At 37.9% G+C, this 19,411-nt stretch overlaps 1 protein-coding gene across 1 annotated transcript in view; it reads right to left on the reverse strand.

The window, feature by feature from the left end:
- The window catches only part of LOC123847517 (glycophorin-A-like), a 33,897-nt gene extending 14,721 nt beyond the window's left edge, over window positions 1-19,176 (reverse strand). Inside the window, exons 1-2 of the mRNA XM_045879379.2 lie at window positions 19,092-19,176; window positions 15,289-15,339 (exon numbers count right to left, since the gene is read on the reverse strand). Coding sequence (XP_045735335.1) covers window positions 15,289-15,339; window positions 19,092-19,128 — 88 coding nt within the window. The 5' untranslated portion in view covers window positions 19,129-19,176. The remainder of the gene's footprint in view (window positions 1-15,288; window positions 15,340-19,091) is intronic.
- Window positions 19,177-19,411: the final 235 nt, after the last annotated feature.

A 19,411-nucleotide genomic window follows, 5' to 3' on the forward strand; every position in this document is an offset into this window, starting at 1 on the left:
ATCTCTCCCCCCCCCCTAGATTTCTGTAGCTAAATGAGCTTTCAACAAATCCAATTGCATCGTTCGCAAATTAAAGGTCAATTTAAATATTGTCCTCTTTAATTCAGAATGTACTTTTATACTTTATATTACAAAGTCTCTTGAAACATCTAATCCAACTTCTTACTTTACAGATAAGAAATTTGATATCATAAAAATTAACTGATAAGCTCAGTTTAACACAACTGGTAAGAACAGAACCAAGACCTAATTCTGCTGATTTCCAATAATATTTCCATTTCTAGGTCTGTGCCTGGTTGAAATCTTGCCAGCAAGATTTCTTAGATATTTAGCATATTAGTTGGTGAACATCAGGGTGCATTGAACACACACAAAAAGACAAATTCCTTGTGATTCTGGGGTCCTAAGGGCTAGGAGTTTTAAAATAGTCATATATTCTTCATTTTGATTTTTTCACACCAATTTCTTGTACTAATTACATTATATCTCTTAGCTCTCAGTATCTTCTTGCTATAGCTACGAAGAGAAACCGTTTTCTGTTCTAGTAATATTGACATGAGGGTCTTTTTTTTTTTTTAAATCTGTTCACTTCTTCTAGGAAGAACACATCCAGACTATACCCGAAAAATTCCAGTTCTCTAGGAGAAACATATATAGTTTGAGGTATTACAGAAGATGTGTCAGCATCTGGCTACCCAACACTGCACATTTCCTTAGTTGCTCTGAAATGTGTACTCTGAAGTTCTTACCCCATGTCTACTTACAATGACTCACCGTCTGAACCTTGAAGGATGGGAAGAATTTTAGGTAGAAATGTGGAAGAGGGGAATTAAGGTCAAGAAATAATCCTGTGGTTCAAGAGCAAAACTGAATATTTCCTTTAAAATACTGCTTCACAGCAATAGTGTCCTCCAAACATTTTTTTGGAACAGGGTAGCCATCTCACACTTACATAGTATCTGAATTTTTCCCGAACATTAACCTCTTTTGTCTCTTATCCTCAGTGCTCTGACCTCACAGTTGCTCACTAAAACTCTACCAGCCTGAGACATCCATGTGTTGAGGCAGGGAACATGAGAAGGCCCCTGTCACTGTTCCCAGTGCACCAAAAGGTGGGGCGACTTGTGGGCCCACGACATGTTAGGGATGCAATGGGGAATAGAGGTCCAGTCTCCTGACACTCTCTTCTATGCTTTATCCACCAAATCACATGGCCTTCCCAAACAGTTGACATTTCTAACATGAAATGTTATAAGAAAGAATAACAATAAAGTGCAATGTTGGACAAATACCCTATCTATAGTCTTGCTTAATGCGCAAACTTCCAATAGTGAGCTCCTGTCTCGATGTGATAAGGCCAGCTCTTGCAGCTGCTGGTTTGGGTTTGGTTCCCTCCTGACTTGCAGTTGATAGAAGTCTTATCTCGCAAAAGCAAACTCTTAGAAGAACACACCCTACATATGAAATGCCTTAAGTAGTTTCCAAGTCAGAAAACTAACTTTTCTAAGTGCTATAGTTTTTTGGGGTTTTTTTTTTTTGTTTTTTTTTGTTTTTTGGGGGTTTTTTGGCATTGTGATGACCATGAAGATTGATTGATAAATTTATCTGTGGAAGTTTTACACAGCTAATTTGTGATCAGACAGAGGAAAAAACTCACATGTCCTCACTTCCAACTCAGTGTCTCTTTGGCCATACCCTCTTGTTTTATACAGAATGAATATACAAATGGGGATCTTGCCCATTCCAAAAAAATGTTTGGAGGACACTATTGCTGTGAAGCAGTATTTTAAAGGAAATATTCAGTTTTGCTCTTGAACCACAGGATTGACAAACTCAATCCGGGTCGAGTTTGTAATAATATAGTCAGATGTCCATCCTATCTGTTGTCATTGATTTTTCTTTTCTGGAAGGATTTTAGGAAGCTAAAATAGCCAATTACAATTTAGAAAAATTGAGCTTCCTAAAGAATGTGATGACATTTGAGCCTAGTGTTTTGAATAGCCCTCAATATTTTGTTTGAACTGTCTGGTCAAGAGCTCTTAAAGAAAGGAGCAGCCTGTTAACTGGTGAATTTCGCGAGCGAGGTGTCCAATGCAATGGCCCAGTTTCTGCCTATCTACAGAATGGCATGCTCTGGCAGCTCCCATGCAGCCAAGTGGTCAGACTTCTGCCTTCCTTAACTTGATGGAATAACAGCTCCTCACTGAGTCCTCATTGTGGACTAGGATGACAACAGCTTCCCTCGAGGAACCTTGAATGTGATAGCTTGATTCTGGACTGCCCAGCTGCTGGCCATCTTCATCGTCCCAAATCATTGTTGAGGCAGCAGGGATAGAGAGAAAAATCAGCCTCTTATCTCAGCCACTGCACTTTTTTCAGCCCAGACAGAAAGAAAGCAAGGGATATTTATCTCCACCTTCCCAGTGAGAAAGGAGGTCAGAGTTCTAGTCCTGGCTTTGCCACTAACTGGTTGAGGATCTGAATAGGTCACTGAATTTATCTGGGTGAAAGTTTCTTGCTTCTAATATGAGAGTAATGGAACAGATATTGCCTGAGGAACTTCACTAGTCCAAAATCATGGACATTTATATGGCTGAGATAATAATATTCGTATTTAACACGTTGCCTATTCACTACACTCTGGGTATCCTCTCCTGCCATCTTCAAGACAATTACCTGAGTGCATAATATTATATATTAATCATTATTTGTAGACAAAAATAAAGATCAGAAACATTGCCTAACTTGCCTAAGATATTCAGTTGATAAATGGCAGAGCTGGGTTTTGAATTCAGATCTAGTTGACTGCAGAATTGTCTCTGAAGGTCTACCATGATCTATGCAGAATAAAAAGAATGAGAGCAGCAAATAAGTTGCTTCCAGACATTAAATTCTCAACAAATTTATGCAACAACTCTCAAGCAAGCCTTCACTTATGGCAAATCAGGGCTAACTGAAAAGATACAAAAATAATAATTCACCTTGTGCATAACCTGAGATGGCAGGGGTGTATCTCTACCATGGAAGTGTAGGGTGCATAGAATGGAAGTAGCCACATTATGGAAAGACAGATGTTACTGGTTAGTAACAACTTGTTAGCTGAAATTTCACTTTTTTGAGCCAAGCTTCTTCCAATCCAGTTACTACTGCCTACTCCAAATCCTCAGAACCAGAGAGGATTTCACATACTTTAGGTGTGCCAGCTTTATTTAAGACATTGGCATTTTGGTAGTTGAACTCCCTGCACACATTAGTTTTGAGCTTAAAGAAGTTAGGCAGGATGTGAAAAATTCTAAAAGTGAAAATTTTATCCCAAAGTTCTCACACCACTGATACTTTCTGCCACCGGTTGAACAATGACAAACAGCAATAATAGAATTCTCAATCCTGACTGCATATTGGAATCATCTGGGGTACGCAGGCCTGAAATTCTAGTGTGTTGCCAGCAGTGAGAGCCATTGCTCCAGACTAAATTCACACGTAGAAACTTCATTTTCCCGGGTTTTGAGATCTATTCTTGTATTTCCTAAGGTTCTTACATCACCCTTATCTAGAGCTTGAGCAAATTCAGAAAACAATTGGATATTAGCCTGAGTTGCTTGAGAAATAATAACACTCACCATTTGTCCTATTAAACGATGGCATTTCTTGTGATTTTGTCTTAGAAAAGTCCCTCTCCCCCACATCTGATTTAACTTTATGTGTTTTCCAAAGGTAAGTTCCTCAGTGTGTGAACATACTGGAATATGAACATAGTGGAATGGTTCAGATGGAAACGTGAGTAGTGGGCCAGGAGCCTCACACCCTGTGTCCGTGGCCCCTGGGAGCAGCTCCACGGAATTCCACAAGAACTTAGTTGGGAAATCCTCAGTCTAAAACTGAGTTTTCAAATTGCAAAATGAGATCCCTTGTGGAGGAGTTGGCAGACTTTCTGTAAAGGGACAAAGAATAAATATTTTAGGTTTTGTGGGTCACATGGTTGGTTTCTGTTACAACTTTGTCGTTACAGTGCAAAACCAGCCATAGACAGTATGTAAGCCAAAGCATAAGTAAATAAGTATGGCTTTGTTCCACTAATTGTTTATGGACACTAACATTTTAATTTTATGTAATATTCACATGTCACAAATATTATTCTTCTTCTGGTTTTTTAAAACACTTAAAAGGTAAAAACCATTGTTAACTTGAAGGCTGTACGAAACCAGGTGGTGGACTGGATTTGGCTCCCGGGCTGTAGTATGCTGGTGCTTCTGTTAAGGTATGTAGAATCTCTGGCTTTGGAAGTCAATCATCACTATTTTTTAGGGAGAGCTCCTCCAACATGTAGTCAGGATAGTGAATTCCTATAGTAATTGGCCTTGAAATCAATTCACTGCGTCGTTACTACTGCATTAAAATATTAAATTGTATAAAATAGAAGAGAGTGCATCACATAATAAGGACAGTTATTATTTTGTGGAATTTTGTTTCATATAGGTTTATGTATTTGTGTAGAGTGAGTTGCAGCGTACACTCACTACGTCTTAATCACATTTGAATGCGTCTTGAGGTTGAGATACCTTGCTATCCCTATGTGAATACCTGGCCTCCAGAGGGGCTGAGGGAATCAAGAGCCCATGACACAAGTGAGATCCATTCAAGGCACCTATGAGCTGTTGGCTAGTTGGCTCCATCCTAGAACAATCTTACCCAACTTTTATAGGGCCCATAAAAGCAGTTGGAGTTTCTATATGTACTGTGCCCCTTTAAAACGACTTTGGGGTTCTGAGAGAGAATTCTTTAAAAACATAAAGTTAGCCAACAGGATAATTACAAAGAGGCTATATATCTTCAAAACACGTAAGAGGATAAAGGCAAACTGACCATCGCAGATATGTCAAAACATCAGAAATAAATCATTAAAAAAAGAAAATATGGAATAAAGATAACGAAAGATACTAAATGTCAGTTGTGAATCCATAAATGCATATAAATGAAATTTCCACATTAAAATACAAAGACCTTTAGACTGAGTCAAAATAGACAGGAATAAAGGACCCCAACAAATGTATGCTAGATCACAAGGAACACAAATAAAACAGAAGAATGCAAAATGTGTAAAGAATAAGTGCAAAGGTATATTAGACAAATCAAGATAGATAAAAATAGGAATCAAAATTTTAAAAATAGATAAAGTAGAATTAAAGGCAAAGACATGTAAAAAGACATGGAGGATTAAGTGATATTGTTAAAGGGTATATTGCACAATGATTCTTAGGTAAATATGGACCATTATATCCCCAGAACATAGCAACAAGAAATACCAAGCAAAAGAAGAAATTGACAGAATTACAATAGCAGTGGAACAATTTTAACAGTGTTCTCCAACTGTGATAGATTGATGAAGCAAAACAATAAACACTGACAGGACTTGAAAAACATCTGGCTTGCAATCACAATGATTGATGTTTACTTTTATGGAGTAATAAGTCAGTGAGAATAAACTTTATCATGTGTTGCTGCCTTCTATACCCTCATTTCGAAGTGACATTGCTGAATTGCCTGACAAGATGCTTTTGGGATCTGCACCTGACAGAATAGTTCAGGGAGGACTCCAAGAGGCATATTTGTGCAGTGTTTCTCCTAGCAGGATGCAATTTCACTGCCACAATTCGTCTTGCCAGTTGCCTTCAACCCATGTACTATTCTCAGGTTTTGTACTTTGGGATTACTTTATTTCATTTGATTTTTAAATATAATCGTGCCTGAGAAATAAGTGGGAATCATCAAAGGGAGATCCCAAGATAAAAAGTCTATCTAGCCCAGATTAAAAGGAACAAAGGGCTAACATCATAGTCACACAATTTGGGCTCACTAACTGCACCAGAAGGAGAAGACAGACCATCAGCCTTGATTACAGTCTCTGCGTTAGAGAAAGCACGAGCAGAGCACTGAGCGACATTGTTGCAAGAGTAAGGAAGAGCCAAGCCTGGAACATCACTCTGTAAGAGAGAAATCAGGCAATTTAATGTATTGAATAAGTGCACAGATTCTAGAGCCAGCGTGCATGTGTTCAAACTAATTTCCCTAAATACTAGCTGAGACCTTGGGCAGTGTGGCTAATCACTCTGTACCTTTGTTTCATCTTTTGTGAAATGGGGATGATAATTGTCTCTATCTTACAGGTTATCGATTGAGTTAAATGAGTTAAAATATGTCTAAGTTTTGCACAAATAGAAAAGCCAGTCTTAAATATGGAATTGTTAGGAACCACAAATAACCCAACTAATCTTGAAAAGGAACAGAGGTGAAAGACTTACACTTCAAAATTTCAAAACTTGGTACAAAGCAACAGTAATCAAAACAGCGTGTTGCTGCTCAAAGAATCAATGGAAGAGAATTGAGAGTACGGAAGTAATCCCATACCTATACCAGCTGATTTTCAACAAGGGTGCCAGACCATTAAGTGGTGAAACAATAGTCTCGTCAACAAATTGTGCTGGGACAACTAGTATCCTAACGCAAAAGAATGAAGTTGGATTCTTATCTCACACCATTTAAAAATATCAAATCAAAACACGGACCAAAGACATAAATGTAAGGGTTAAAACTATAAAACCCTTAGTTGGAAACATGGAGTAAGCCTCTATGACCCTGGATTTGCAGTCAGTGGTTTTCTTTTTAAGATATGATGCCAACGGGCACCTGGGTGGCTCAGTCGGTTAAGTGTCCGCCTTCGGCTCAGGTCATGATACCAGGATCATGGGATCAAGCCCCGCATGGGGCTCCCTGCTCAGCGGGAAGCCTGCTTCTCCCTCTTCCCCTGCCTGCTGCCCCCCTTGCTTGTGCTCTCTCTCTCTCTGTCAAATAACTAAATAAAAGCTTTAAAAAAAGATATAATGCCAAAATATATGTAACAAAATTTTAAAAAGTAGATAAATTGGACTTCATCAAAATCAAAAACTTTCATGTATCAAAGGATGCTCTCAAGAGAGTAAAAAGAAGATCCACAGGGTGGGAGAAAATATTTGCAAATCATCTGTCTGCTAAGGGTCTAGTATCCAGAATACATAAAGAACTGTTATAATGTAACAAAAACACAAACAACCCAATTTAAAGATGGGCAAAGAACTCAGGTAGACATTTCTCCAAGAAGATATACAAATGGACAACAAGCACATGAAAATATGCTTAATACCATCAGTCACTAAGGAAATGCAGATCAAAACCACAATGAGATACGACTTCACACACCTACTAGAAAATAACAAGTGTCTAATCGCAGGAAACAAGCTGAGGGTTGCTGGAATGGGGGGTGGGGTGGGAGGGATGCGGCGACTGGGTGATAGACACTGGGGAGGGTATGTACTCTGGTAAGCGCTGTGAATTGTGCAAGACTGTTGAATCTCAGATCTGTACCTCTGAAACAAATAATGCAATATATGTTAAGAAAAAAGAAGAAGAAGAAGGTAGCAGGAGGGGAAGAATGAAGCAGGGGAAATCGGAGGGGTAGACGAACCATGTGAGACAATGGACTCTGAAAAACAAACTGAGGGTTCTAGAGGGGAGGGGGGTGGGAGGATGGGTTAGCCTGGTGGTGGGTATTGAGGAGGGCACATTCTGCATGGAGCACTGGGTGTTATGCACAAACAATGAATCATGGAACACTACATCTAAAACTAATGATGTAATGTATGGGGATTAACATAAGAATAAAAATAAAAATAAAAATAATAATAATAATTAAAAAAACAAAAAAAACCTCAAAATAAAAATGACATATATCTGTAAAAAAAAAAAAAAGAAAATAACAAGTGTGGCTGGAGATGTGGAGAGACTGGAGCTCTCATACACTCCTGGAGGGACTGTAGAGTAGTTCAGCTTCTGTGGAAAATGTATGGCATCTCCTCAATAAGTTATATATAAAATACCATATGACCCCAAATTTCTAGTCCTAGGTCAACTCAAAAGAGAATCAAAAACAGATGTAACAAAAAACCTGTACAAAAATCTTTAAAACAACACTATTTACAAAAGCCAAACAAGGGGCGCCTGGGTGGCTCAGTTGTTTAAGCGACTGCCTTTGGCTCAGGTCATGATCCTGGAGTCCCGGGATCGAGTCCTGCATTGGGCTTCCTGCTGGGCGGGGAGTCTGCTTCTCCCTCTGACTCTCCCCCTCTCATCCTCTCTCTCTATCACTATCTCTCTCAATTAAGAAAAAAAAAAAAAAAAGCCAAACAAGTAGAAATGACCCAACGTTCATCAACTGATGAATGAATAGATAAAATGTGGTATATCCATGCAATGGAATAAATACAACCTGGATGAAACTTGAAAACATTATGCTAAGTGAATGAAGCCAGACATAAAAGGCCATGTATTGTATAATTACATTCATATGAAATATTCAAAACAGGAAAACTGATAGAGACAGAAAGCAAATTAATGGTTACCAAGGCTGGTGGGAGGGGAAATGAGAATTTAATGTATCTGGTATTTCCTTTTAGGGTTATGAAAATGTTCTGAAGCTAGATAGTAGCTATGGGTGTACAACATTGTGAATATACTAAATACCACCAAGTTGCATATGTAAAAATGGTTAAAATGGTGAAATTTGTTACATGTATGTCTCTACAATAAAAAAATTAAATATATGTACCTGAATGAGAGTAGTGCTTGGCACTAAATAAATGCTCTATGAATACTGGTATTATTCTTTGGAATCTAACTGTATGCAGAACCTAACCTATACTATACCAATCTAGAGATGGATATGCCAAAGATGATTAAATAACAATTTATAGAACTTTGTACAATAAAGATGACATCTTCCTTTTAGTGCTTACATATAATAATTTGGGTTACAAAGAAACTCAACCAAAATCCCACAGTGGAAATTATATAGGGCATAGTGTCTGACCACAATACAATAAAATGAGAAATTTATATGGGAAAAAAGTGAAGGAAATAAAAAAATTTAAGGAAGTAACCAACTGCAACAAAGTAAAGTATTAATGCAGGAATTATTGACTATTTTGAAATTGAAGCAAGAACACCTTTTAACCAAAGTTTAGTCATAATGGCCAAAAGTAAACTCACAAAACACACAATCTCAACTGATCATTATTAAACAAAAAATGATAATAAATAAAATGAGCAAAAGAATAGCAAAATAAAGCTTACGGAAATTAAGGAAGGAGTCAATAAAGATAAGAGCAAAAATGACTAAGTATAAAATACTGAAATTGATTAATATGTCAAAATATTTTTTGAAGAATTAATAAAATAAACCATTACAAGTTTCAATCAAGACACATTGAGAACATAAAACACAAATATGTAATTTTAGGAATGAGAAAAGATGCATAAAATTCACAGATAACATTTTTTTTTAAAGATTTTATTTATTTATGTGACACAGAGAGACACAGCGAGAGAGGGAACACAAGCAGGGGGAGTGGAAGAGGGAGAAACAGGCTTCCCGCCGAGCAGGGAGCCCGATGCGGGGCTTGATCCCAGAACCCTGAGATCATGACCTGAGCCGAAGGCAGTCGCTTAACCGACTGAGCCACCCAGGCGCCCCTCACAGATAACATTTTTAATTAAAAACCATTAATTAAAATAAAACATACTTATCAAATTCAACACCCAAAGAACAAATAATAATCCAATCAAGAAATGGGCAGAAGACATAAACAGACATTTCTCCAAAGAAGACATCCAAATGGCCAACAGACACATGAAAACATGCTCAATGTCACCTGGCATCATGGAAATACAAATCAAGACCATAATGAGATACGACCCAGCAATTGCACTACTGGATATCTACCTCAAAGATACAGATGTAGTGATCTGAAGGGGTACATGCACCCCGATGTTTATAGCAGCAATGTCCACAGTAGCCAAACTATGGAAAGAGCCAAGATGTCCATCGACAGATGAACGGATAAAAGAAGTGGTATATATATATACAATGGAATATTATGCAGCCATTAAAAGGAAATGAAATCTTGCCATGTGCAACGATGTGGATGGAACTGGAGGGTATTATGCTGAGCAAAATAAGTCAATCAGAGAAAGACATGTATCATATGATCTCACTGATACGAGGAATTCTTAATCTCAGGAGACAAACTGAGGGTTGCTCGAGTGGTGGGGGGATGGGAAGGATGGGGTGGCTGGGTAATAGACACTGGGGAGGGTATGTGCTATGGTGAGTGCTGTGAATTTTGTAAGACTGTTGAATCACAAACCTGTACCTCTGAAACAAATAATACATTATATGTTAAAAAAAAGAAGAAGATAGTAGGAAGGGAAAAATGAAGGGGGGGAAATCAGAGGGGGAGACGAACCATGAGAGACTATGAACTCTGAGAAACAAACTGAGGGTTCTAGAGGGGAGGGAGGTGGAGGGATGGGTTAGCCTGGTGATGGGTATTAAAGAGGGTATGTATTGAATGGAGCACTGGGTGTTATATGCAAACAATGAATCATGGAACACTACATCAAAAAGTAATGATGTAATGTATGGTGATTAACATAACATAATAAAATTTAAAAAATGGAAAAAAAAAAAACCACAATGAGATACTTCCTCACACCAGTCAGAATGATTAAAATTAACCACTCAGGAAACGACAGATGTTGGCGAGGATTTGGAGAAAGGGGAACCCTCTTACACTGTTGGTGGGAATGCAAGCCACTCTGGAAAACAGTATGGAGTTTCCTCAAAAAGTTGAAAATAGAGCTACCCTATGACCCAGCAATTGCACTACTGGGTATTTACCCCAAAGATACAAATGTAGTGATCCGAAGGGGCACACTCACCCCAATGTTTATAGCAGCAATGTCCACAATAGCCAAACTATGGAAAGAGCCCAGATGTCCATCCACAGATGAATTAACAAAGAAGATGTGGTATATATATACATATATATATATATATATATATATATATATACACACACCGTGGAATATTACTCAGCCATCAAAAAATGAGATCTTGTCATTTGCAATGACGTTTGTGTGGAACTAGAGGGTGTTATGCTAAGCGAAATAAGCCAATCAGAGAAAGACAATTATCACATGATCTCGCTGATATGTGGAATTTAAGAAACAAAACAGAAGATCATAGGGGAATAGAGGAAAAAAATAAAACAAGATGAAATCAGAGTGGGAGACAAACCATAAGAGATTCTTTTTTTTTTTTAAAGATTTTTTATTTATTTATTTGAGAGAGAGGATGAGAGGAGAGAGAGAGCACATGAGAGGGGGGAGGGTCAGAGGGAGAAACAGACTCCCTGCCGAGCAGGGAGCCCGATGCGGGACTTGATCCCGGGACTCCAGGATCATGACCTGAGCCGAAGGCAGTTGCTTAACCAACTGAGCCACCCAGGCGCCCAAACCATAAGAGATTCTTAAGCATAGGAAACAAACTGAGGGTTGCTGGAAGGGGGAGTGATGGAAGGATGGAGTAACTGAGTGATGGACATTAAGGAGGGCACGTGATGTAATGAGCACTGGGTGTTATATAAGACTGATGAATCACTGACCTCTACCTCTGAAACTAATAATACATTATATGTTAATTGAATTTAAATAAAAAATGAAAAGATAAAATAAAATAAAATAAAAAGCGTCTTGGAAAAATATATATGATTGAGCATCTAATGAAAAGAAGCCTGAGAAATAAATAGCCATAAAAAAGGAACACTGTCAAAAATTTCCCTCAAGAGATACATTCAATGAGGAAATAATTAGGCAAATGAAACAAAACAACTCTTTTGGAGCCTTCAAAAAAATCAATGCCATTAAAAAAAAAGTTGGGTAATTATTCTAAACTAAAATAGATGCAGCAACCAAATTCAATGAACGAATGTAGGTTAAAATTTGATTTTAAATAAAAACAGCTATGAAAGACATTCAAGGGACAATTGGAAAAATGTGAATATAAAGATTATATTATGGTATTACTATTAATATTGTTAAATTTGAAATAATGTGATTATTTAGGAGAATGCCCTTTTTCTTAGGAGATGAATGTGAAAATGATTATAGGTGAAGTGTCATAATGTCTGTAACTTACGTTCAAATGACACGACAAAAGTATATGTATATTTATACACTTATAGACAGATAAAGAAAATATGATCAATTATTCACAATTATTGAATCAAGAAAGATAATATATGAATATTTCTGCTAGTCTTCTTTGAGTTTTTCCATGTGCTTGGAATTTTTCAAAATAAAAATTTAGAGAAAAGAAATGGGATAATATAATTTACCATATTCGTGTACACATGAAGAAAATATATTTTTTGCCTATTCTTGTAAAAAAAGCCTTCTACTATAATTGGAAGAGATGACTCTTCTTCAAAATATCTTTAAAACTGGCACATAGTGATTAATAAATTATTTTTGAATAAAAAGGCAAAAATTCATTTACCTTTTTGATAGCAAATGCATGTGTGCATACAAATGAATTGCAGAAAAAATTGATATATAACAAATATAGGTAAAATAATCCTAAAACAAATATTAAATGCAGCACAATATTAAAAGAATACAAGAGCCAAAGAACTGATACTAGGATGGGAAGCATAGGGCAATATGATAATATCCATTGATATAATTCATCGCTTCAACATATTGAAGAATAAAAATACAGTGAAAAAACAGAAACTAATAAGATGAACAGACATTCTTAAAGAAAAGCAAACAAATGTTTAAAAAATATTCCTGTTATACTTAGTATAATAGATATTTTCTCTCTCATGATAACTGTCAGGAAATTTATTATTATACCATTGAGATATGGAAGTCAACTTTCAAAGTTTCAACTATGATTCATAAAAGGTATTTTATAGAATTTTAGATCTTTTCTTGATTAAATCTCTTAAGGTTAGCGGGAAATTTCTTAACATGATAAGGATAATTTACTGAAAGCAACAGACATCATAATTAATGGTGTGACATTCATATTATAGACAGTCTCAAGACAAGGATGACTACTATCATGACCATTATAGAACATTAACATATATAACATTGAGAAATTCTAATAAATGCAATACGATAGGAAAGGAGCAGCTATATGTATTTATTTCAAGTGAAGAAACAAAATTTCTTTTTATAGGGAATACAGTTGCCTAATTTTGAAAATTGAAGAGAATCAACTATCTTAACAAAAAAAAGGTTAGTGATGTCACTTACAAAACGAACATATACAAAGTAATAAATTCATGTTAGGCTATCAATAAACAATTTGAAAATACAATGAAACTTTTTTTTTAAAGATTTCATTTTCATTTATTTGAGAGAGAGAGAGCACGCGTGAGAGAGCATGAGGATCGGGAGGGACAGGGAGAAGCAGGCTCCCAGCTGAGCAGGGAGCCTGATGTGGGACTTGATCCCAGGACCCTGAGATCATGACCTGAGGCGAAGGCAGACGCTTAACCGACTAAGCCACCCAAGTGCCCCAGAAACATGTTTTAATTAAGACAATAACAGAACATGTAAAATACCTCTTCAAAGAGGAAACATATAAATTTATCTAAAGTTTCTTTCAGAATTTTTTCAGCTCTTTGGAGGATGTAAGAGAGGACTCAGTAGAAAAACATGATATATTCCCAATTCAGAGATTTACTATTACAAAATTTTTTATTTGCCATGAGCTAATTTACTCTTTTAATTCCACCATTCATTCTATACTAACCAAATAACATGGGAATACTTTTATGTTGCATAAGGGATAACTTTCCCAAATGATTCTGAAACTCATCTGGAGGAATAGACAAAAACTTCTGGCTTCCGGTCAAGGAAACCAGCTTGTTGCAGACCAAGCCTCCTGTCCATGGGAAGTAGAAGAGCTGAGCAGATGGAAAGCATCTAGGGAGGGCATCAGAGCTGACCAGGACAGCAGGCTCTGGAGGTGGAGGGGAGGTGCAGATGCGTGAGCTTGACGTTGGCCAGCAGCTCTCCTCTGAAGACATTTGTCTATTTGCAAGTGAGGCCTGAGAGGCTGTGAAACTTGTGAGAGATTTTAATGGTCTCACAGAACTAGGGGTTCAGGGCCCACTGAGGACAAGAAGCTACAACAAACGCTGCGAATTTTAAGTTGGGGCCCCCAAAATGCTACTCCCTAGAAGTAGGGGTGAACAGAAAGAGAGCTTTCCAGAAGACCGAATGCCAGCTGCAGCTCTCAGAGCCTTGGTTGCTGAGTGGATGAAGATGTTTCTTCTCCAGGAACTGCCCACCAGAAGCCAGTGTCTCAGCTGCTCTGCTCTGCCTGCCCTCACTCACCTCACCCCCAGATCTGACTCGGAGGGATCCTGGCTGTATTTTAAATTATGATATTTTATTCACCATTGATTTTTTGAATTAATCTTGAGTTTTAAAAAATATTTCATGAAAGTATTTATCTTGATGACTTAAGGTTTTGGTGCCCCCTTAAATTTGGTCCTGAGACCTCTCCTCTTACATCTTTGCTTTGTGGGCTGGTATCATGCTCGGGAACAGAGAGAGGAATGTACAATGTTTTATGATTTAGGGCTTATGATGTTTTTAGAGTCGCTTACTTTTCTGAGACAGGCATGGGCCAGAACACTCCCTGACTCCCATGATGTGATAGAAGTGTCTCAGTGAATAAAGCATCCTAAGGTTCTATATGCTGCCACTTTTCTGATACTCTTAGCTGCTAGAATGTGGCAGTTGGCAGCTTGGGGCTGTGTATCATAACAGAGTTATGCATCATAACAGATGTGTATGAGTTGTGTATCATAACAGAAACAAACCCGATAAAAATGGAAAATGGGAAAATTATTAATGATGGTTTATCTCATCTGTTCACCAACAATTCTTGCTTTTTTTTCTCTACCAGATCCCTGAAATCAGTTTCACCAGACATTGTAACCAAGTTTATTTGAGTAGTAATAACCACAATGAAATGCATCTACCAGGATCTTGGTTTTCCTGTTAATATTTATCAGCACTGCTTCCTGATAGAGGCCTCTCAGAAAACAGAGATTTGTTCAGTTTGCTTTTAAATTTTTTTTAACTTTTCCTAATTACATTTTATTGATTCTCCTTGCAGAAAATTTAAAAAGCATCAAAAAAACAAGAAAAAAAGTCACCTACAATCCCAACACCCAGAGATAACCCTGGGATGTTTCTTCTCAGGACTGTTGCTTTAGTTTCCATCTAGGTCATGTATCACAGAAGACCACACAGATAGATACTTATTAAATATGCAGAAATGATGATAATGGCTGGAAATCTATTACCCATCTGCTTTTGTCGGTAACTTACTTGGTAATTCATGAGCTGTGGTTTCAGAGACATCTTGAGTAGAAATATAACCTATAAAGACAAGTTGGGGAAATCACTTAAAATGTGCCTCCTAAATTGGTTCATAGATGTATTCAATAATCCTCTAGAAACCAAAGTAAAAAAAAAAATTAATCAAAAGAGGGTTAAGTCTGGCTTCCCAATTTAAAATTAATATGTCAGGGTTATAAATAAATAAGCCAAAACCAAGAGTTGGACACCTAACCAACTATGCCACACAGGAACCCCGAGTGTGTGTCAGTTTCCAGGTACCATCTCTTCTTTCCCCTCTCTCAGGGATCCTTCCCCAGGCATTCATCGCGGGTGTCCGTTTCTTTCTAAAAACCCAATTTCACTCCAAGCTAGTGAGATTCATAGGTTTGGGAACTACACTACAGTTGATCTCAGGCTGAGCTTTGAGAAGTCACTGAAGTTTAGAGATGGAAGGGATTTTAGGGACTATTTATTCCGTGTTTTATTCAATAGACACAAGGAAACTGAGGATGGATAGATTCTCCACAGTTAAATTAGTCTGCAGCAAAATTTTGGTCATTTGTCATTTCTGCAGCTACTATTTATTGAGTGCTTACTTTGCGTCTAGCAATGTGTGGGGTGCGTAAGTAAAGACACAGGTTTTACTTCGAAGAAATTAAAGTGGTCCCCGAAACCCAGCTTGGAACGCTTTCTTATAACTTCTACATGGGCAGAAAGACTCTCTTGGATCACCAAAGAAAAAGGAGATGCCTTGTTTCTTCACTTAGTCATTCTAAGCATGTGCTTTTCAAACTGATATACCTACAGATGTATGTAGTAAGATGCTAAAGGTATCAGGGTTAATCTACACGGAGCTCTCATTTTGTCTAAACAACCGAAAACAAATATTCCTTCTTTTCTTCTCCCACCTCCCTCCCTTTACTTGCTTCCTTGTTGATTCAACCGATATCCTACTACATGTGAAGAGCTGTGCTCGATTCTGGAGATACACTAATGAATAAAACAGCCATAATACCTGTGCCTTTGGATCTTCCAATTAAATCGGTATATTGTGGCCTAGAATACAAATTTTGCATAAATTTTAAAGTAAAATCAGGAAATTTTAAGAGGGTCGTGGTTTATGACATCATTTGCTGGTCGGAGTGCTGCAATACTCTATTCTCAAATTCCTTCTTAGCGCCCGAATCAGATTTTCAAAGAAAAGCTTTGAACACACTGTTTTCTCCTGTGTCAGAGCTTCTGCCCTTGCTCTTCCCTTTACCTTCAATGCCTTGCCCCAAGATTTCTCAAGCTGGCTTTTTTCGTGGTTCACTTCTCAGCATAAATGTTACTTACTCAGAGAAAAATTTCCTGCTACCCTTTTGTAAATCAGCCTGCTGCGTTATGTTCATCACCTTTCCGGGGTTAATTTTCTTTGTGTTATTTACCACTGTTCTTACGTTACTAGTTTACTTATTCGGTTTAATGTTGGTGTTCCCTCCCACTGTCTGCCCCCACCCACCCTGAGTGGATCCTCCCCAGGAGCTCACCGATCTTACTGCTGTGGCCTCAGTGTCCAGCCCCTGGCATGTAAGTGCCGAAAGAGCACATGAATTCTGGGACCAGGAATCAAATAATCTCAAGAGAACTTACTCTCTATTTAGAGGATGACATCTGATAAATTTAGAATTAGAAATATTGGTTTTACCCTTAAGATTTCTAGGGAAAGAAAAATCATCTTCTTTTTTTTTCTCCCTAGCCAAAGATGTTTAACCAGCCTCACACTCTCCAGATTCTCCACTTCAACTGCTGAGGGGTGGGGGGTGGGGGCAGGACCCTGCTCAGACACCTTTCCATTATTCTGTAAAGGAGTCACGTCCACAGAATTTCTTCAGAGGGTTTCACAAAAGGCCAAGATGGTAGCAGCATTGGCAATGAGGGCCAGGCGGCCTTTGGAGTCACGTGGCCTTGATCTCTCATGAAGTTTTCACAGAAGGCCTTAGTACGCCATTGCTTGAGCAGGTGTAGATATGAAGAATTTATTTCTTTTCCAGGAGACTTTTCCAAATATCCCACATCACCCCCACCGCAAAAAAAAAAAAAAAAATGGGTAACGCATCTAGTTGGATTGAGGAGGCCCCCTTCCCCCTCTGAACAACATAAAGAACACCTTTTCTCTCTTCTGTGTAATAGCCCTACAAATACTGGAATATATTTAAATATTATACCACAGCCCCTCCCCTTGTTTTCTCTTCTTCAAACTGTCTTTGTACTTTGCTACTTGAAAAAAATTAGAGCAGTTTTGTTAGTGTTCTGTTTTCCTGTAATTTTCCCCCATTCTGACTTCTCAGAAATCATCATCACATACACAGGTTTGCTCCCTAGTCAACAATTACTATCATAGCTAAATTATTTATTAATTTGCTATTACTTTGTTTAGTCCTTATTTCATTGCTGGGAGGCAGGTACCAACATTGTACACATTTTAAAGATGAAGACACTGAGGCCAAGAGAGGATACATTGCCTTAATATTCCCCAGCCTTTCCGACGCGGAAGCAGGTTTGAGCCTAGTTCTGTTAACCATTACACTATTTTATCCCCTAATATATGTTATAAAATGCTGGATCCTTTCCCTGTCTCCTACAGAGTGCCCAGTAGATCCTTGATCTGTGCTCCAGTTTGAGTCAGAGTAATATCTGGGGGCTAAATACATTTCAGGTAACTGCCTGCTTCTTATCTCTGTGCTGGGCACTAGTATTTCTAACACATAAACACTGCATTTGAGAAGACATTAACCATACCACTCTCAGGAAGAGGCCAAACATATTGCTAATTTTTTACAACTTAATAATAGTCCATATTATGATCTCAGGGTCGTGAAATCGAGCCTCGCATTGGGCTCAGCGCTGAGCATGGAGCATGCTTGGGATTCTCTCTCCCTCTCCCTCTGCTCCTCCCTGCTCTCTCTCTCTCTCAAAATAAAAAAAATAGGGGTGCCTGTGTGGATCAGTCAGTTATGCATCTGCCTTCCGCCCAGGTCATGATCCCAGGGTCCTGGGATCGAGCCCTGTGTCAGGCTCCCTGCTCAGTGGGGATCCTGCTTCTCTCTCTCCTCCCCTCTCGTTCTCTCTCCCACTATCTCTGTCTCTCTCTCAAATAAATAAATAAAATCTTTAAAAATCATAAAATAAATAAAAATAAATAATACTCCATGTTATTTCTTTATCTTAATGAATTGATTTTGACATTTTGATTTCTCCCCAAACCACATAATACCTAAGCCAATTTTTCTTTTTCCTCCATCGTACCTCAGTAACAGACCACAGAGAGGGAAACAACTCCCCCATGAATTCAGAGTTCATGCTGTAGCTTGTACTCTTTTGGTGGGAGAAGGAGGAAATTAGAATTTTTTCAGAAAACTTTTTTGAAAACTGAGGACTGGATATCCACCTACATTAATGACTCTTTAATTTAGAAATTAAACACAAAGAAGGCAACAAATTTATTCACATGGAGATATTTCTTATAATATTTGATACAATTCTTTTCACTGTAGCTGGGCTTAGAACTGAAGCATGCTTCTCATACTGGAAAATTGTGATCCAGCCACAACTACTGAGCCCCTGAGCACCTTAATCCAATTCCGTCCGCCTTACCAGCTCAGTTCCAATAAAAATCCACCCACCATCTGAGATACTATTCATTCATTTATTCGTTTAAGTAAGCTAGAACTTAGAGCAGGCAGTTTATATTTTAATCTATAAAATTTAATATCCAACATAACAGCATCATGCTAAAAAAACCCACTTACCTGAGAGTAGTAATATAATTACTATTTTTTCGTACATCCTGAGATCATGAGCTGGCTCTCAATAGTCAGTGCTGGGAAACCACCAAAGACGGACTGGTGTGGCGGACCGTGGCCGCCCGGGTGCTCTTATCTTTCAGACACACCTTTTTGAGGCACCAGTTGACAGGCCTGGGAGGCATTTTAAATTACGCAAATTTGTCAAACATCTGTCAGTAAAGATGCATGGATAGCTGCTTAACTGGCATTATTAAAGTGTTAAGTAAAATCTTCACTGCAGGGAACCGACTGCTACATGTCAAATTTACTTGGCATAAATTAAG

The sequence above is a fragment of the Mirounga angustirostris genome, unplaced genomic scaffold (assembly GCF_029215605.1).
Source record: "Mirounga angustirostris isolate CCGP_5_RB_7025 unplaced genomic scaffold, mMirAng1.0.hap1 SCAF_2, whole genome shotgun sequence".
Classification (NCBI taxonomy): domain Eukaryota; kingdom Metazoa; phylum Chordata; class Mammalia; order Carnivora; family Phocidae; genus Mirounga; species Mirounga angustirostris.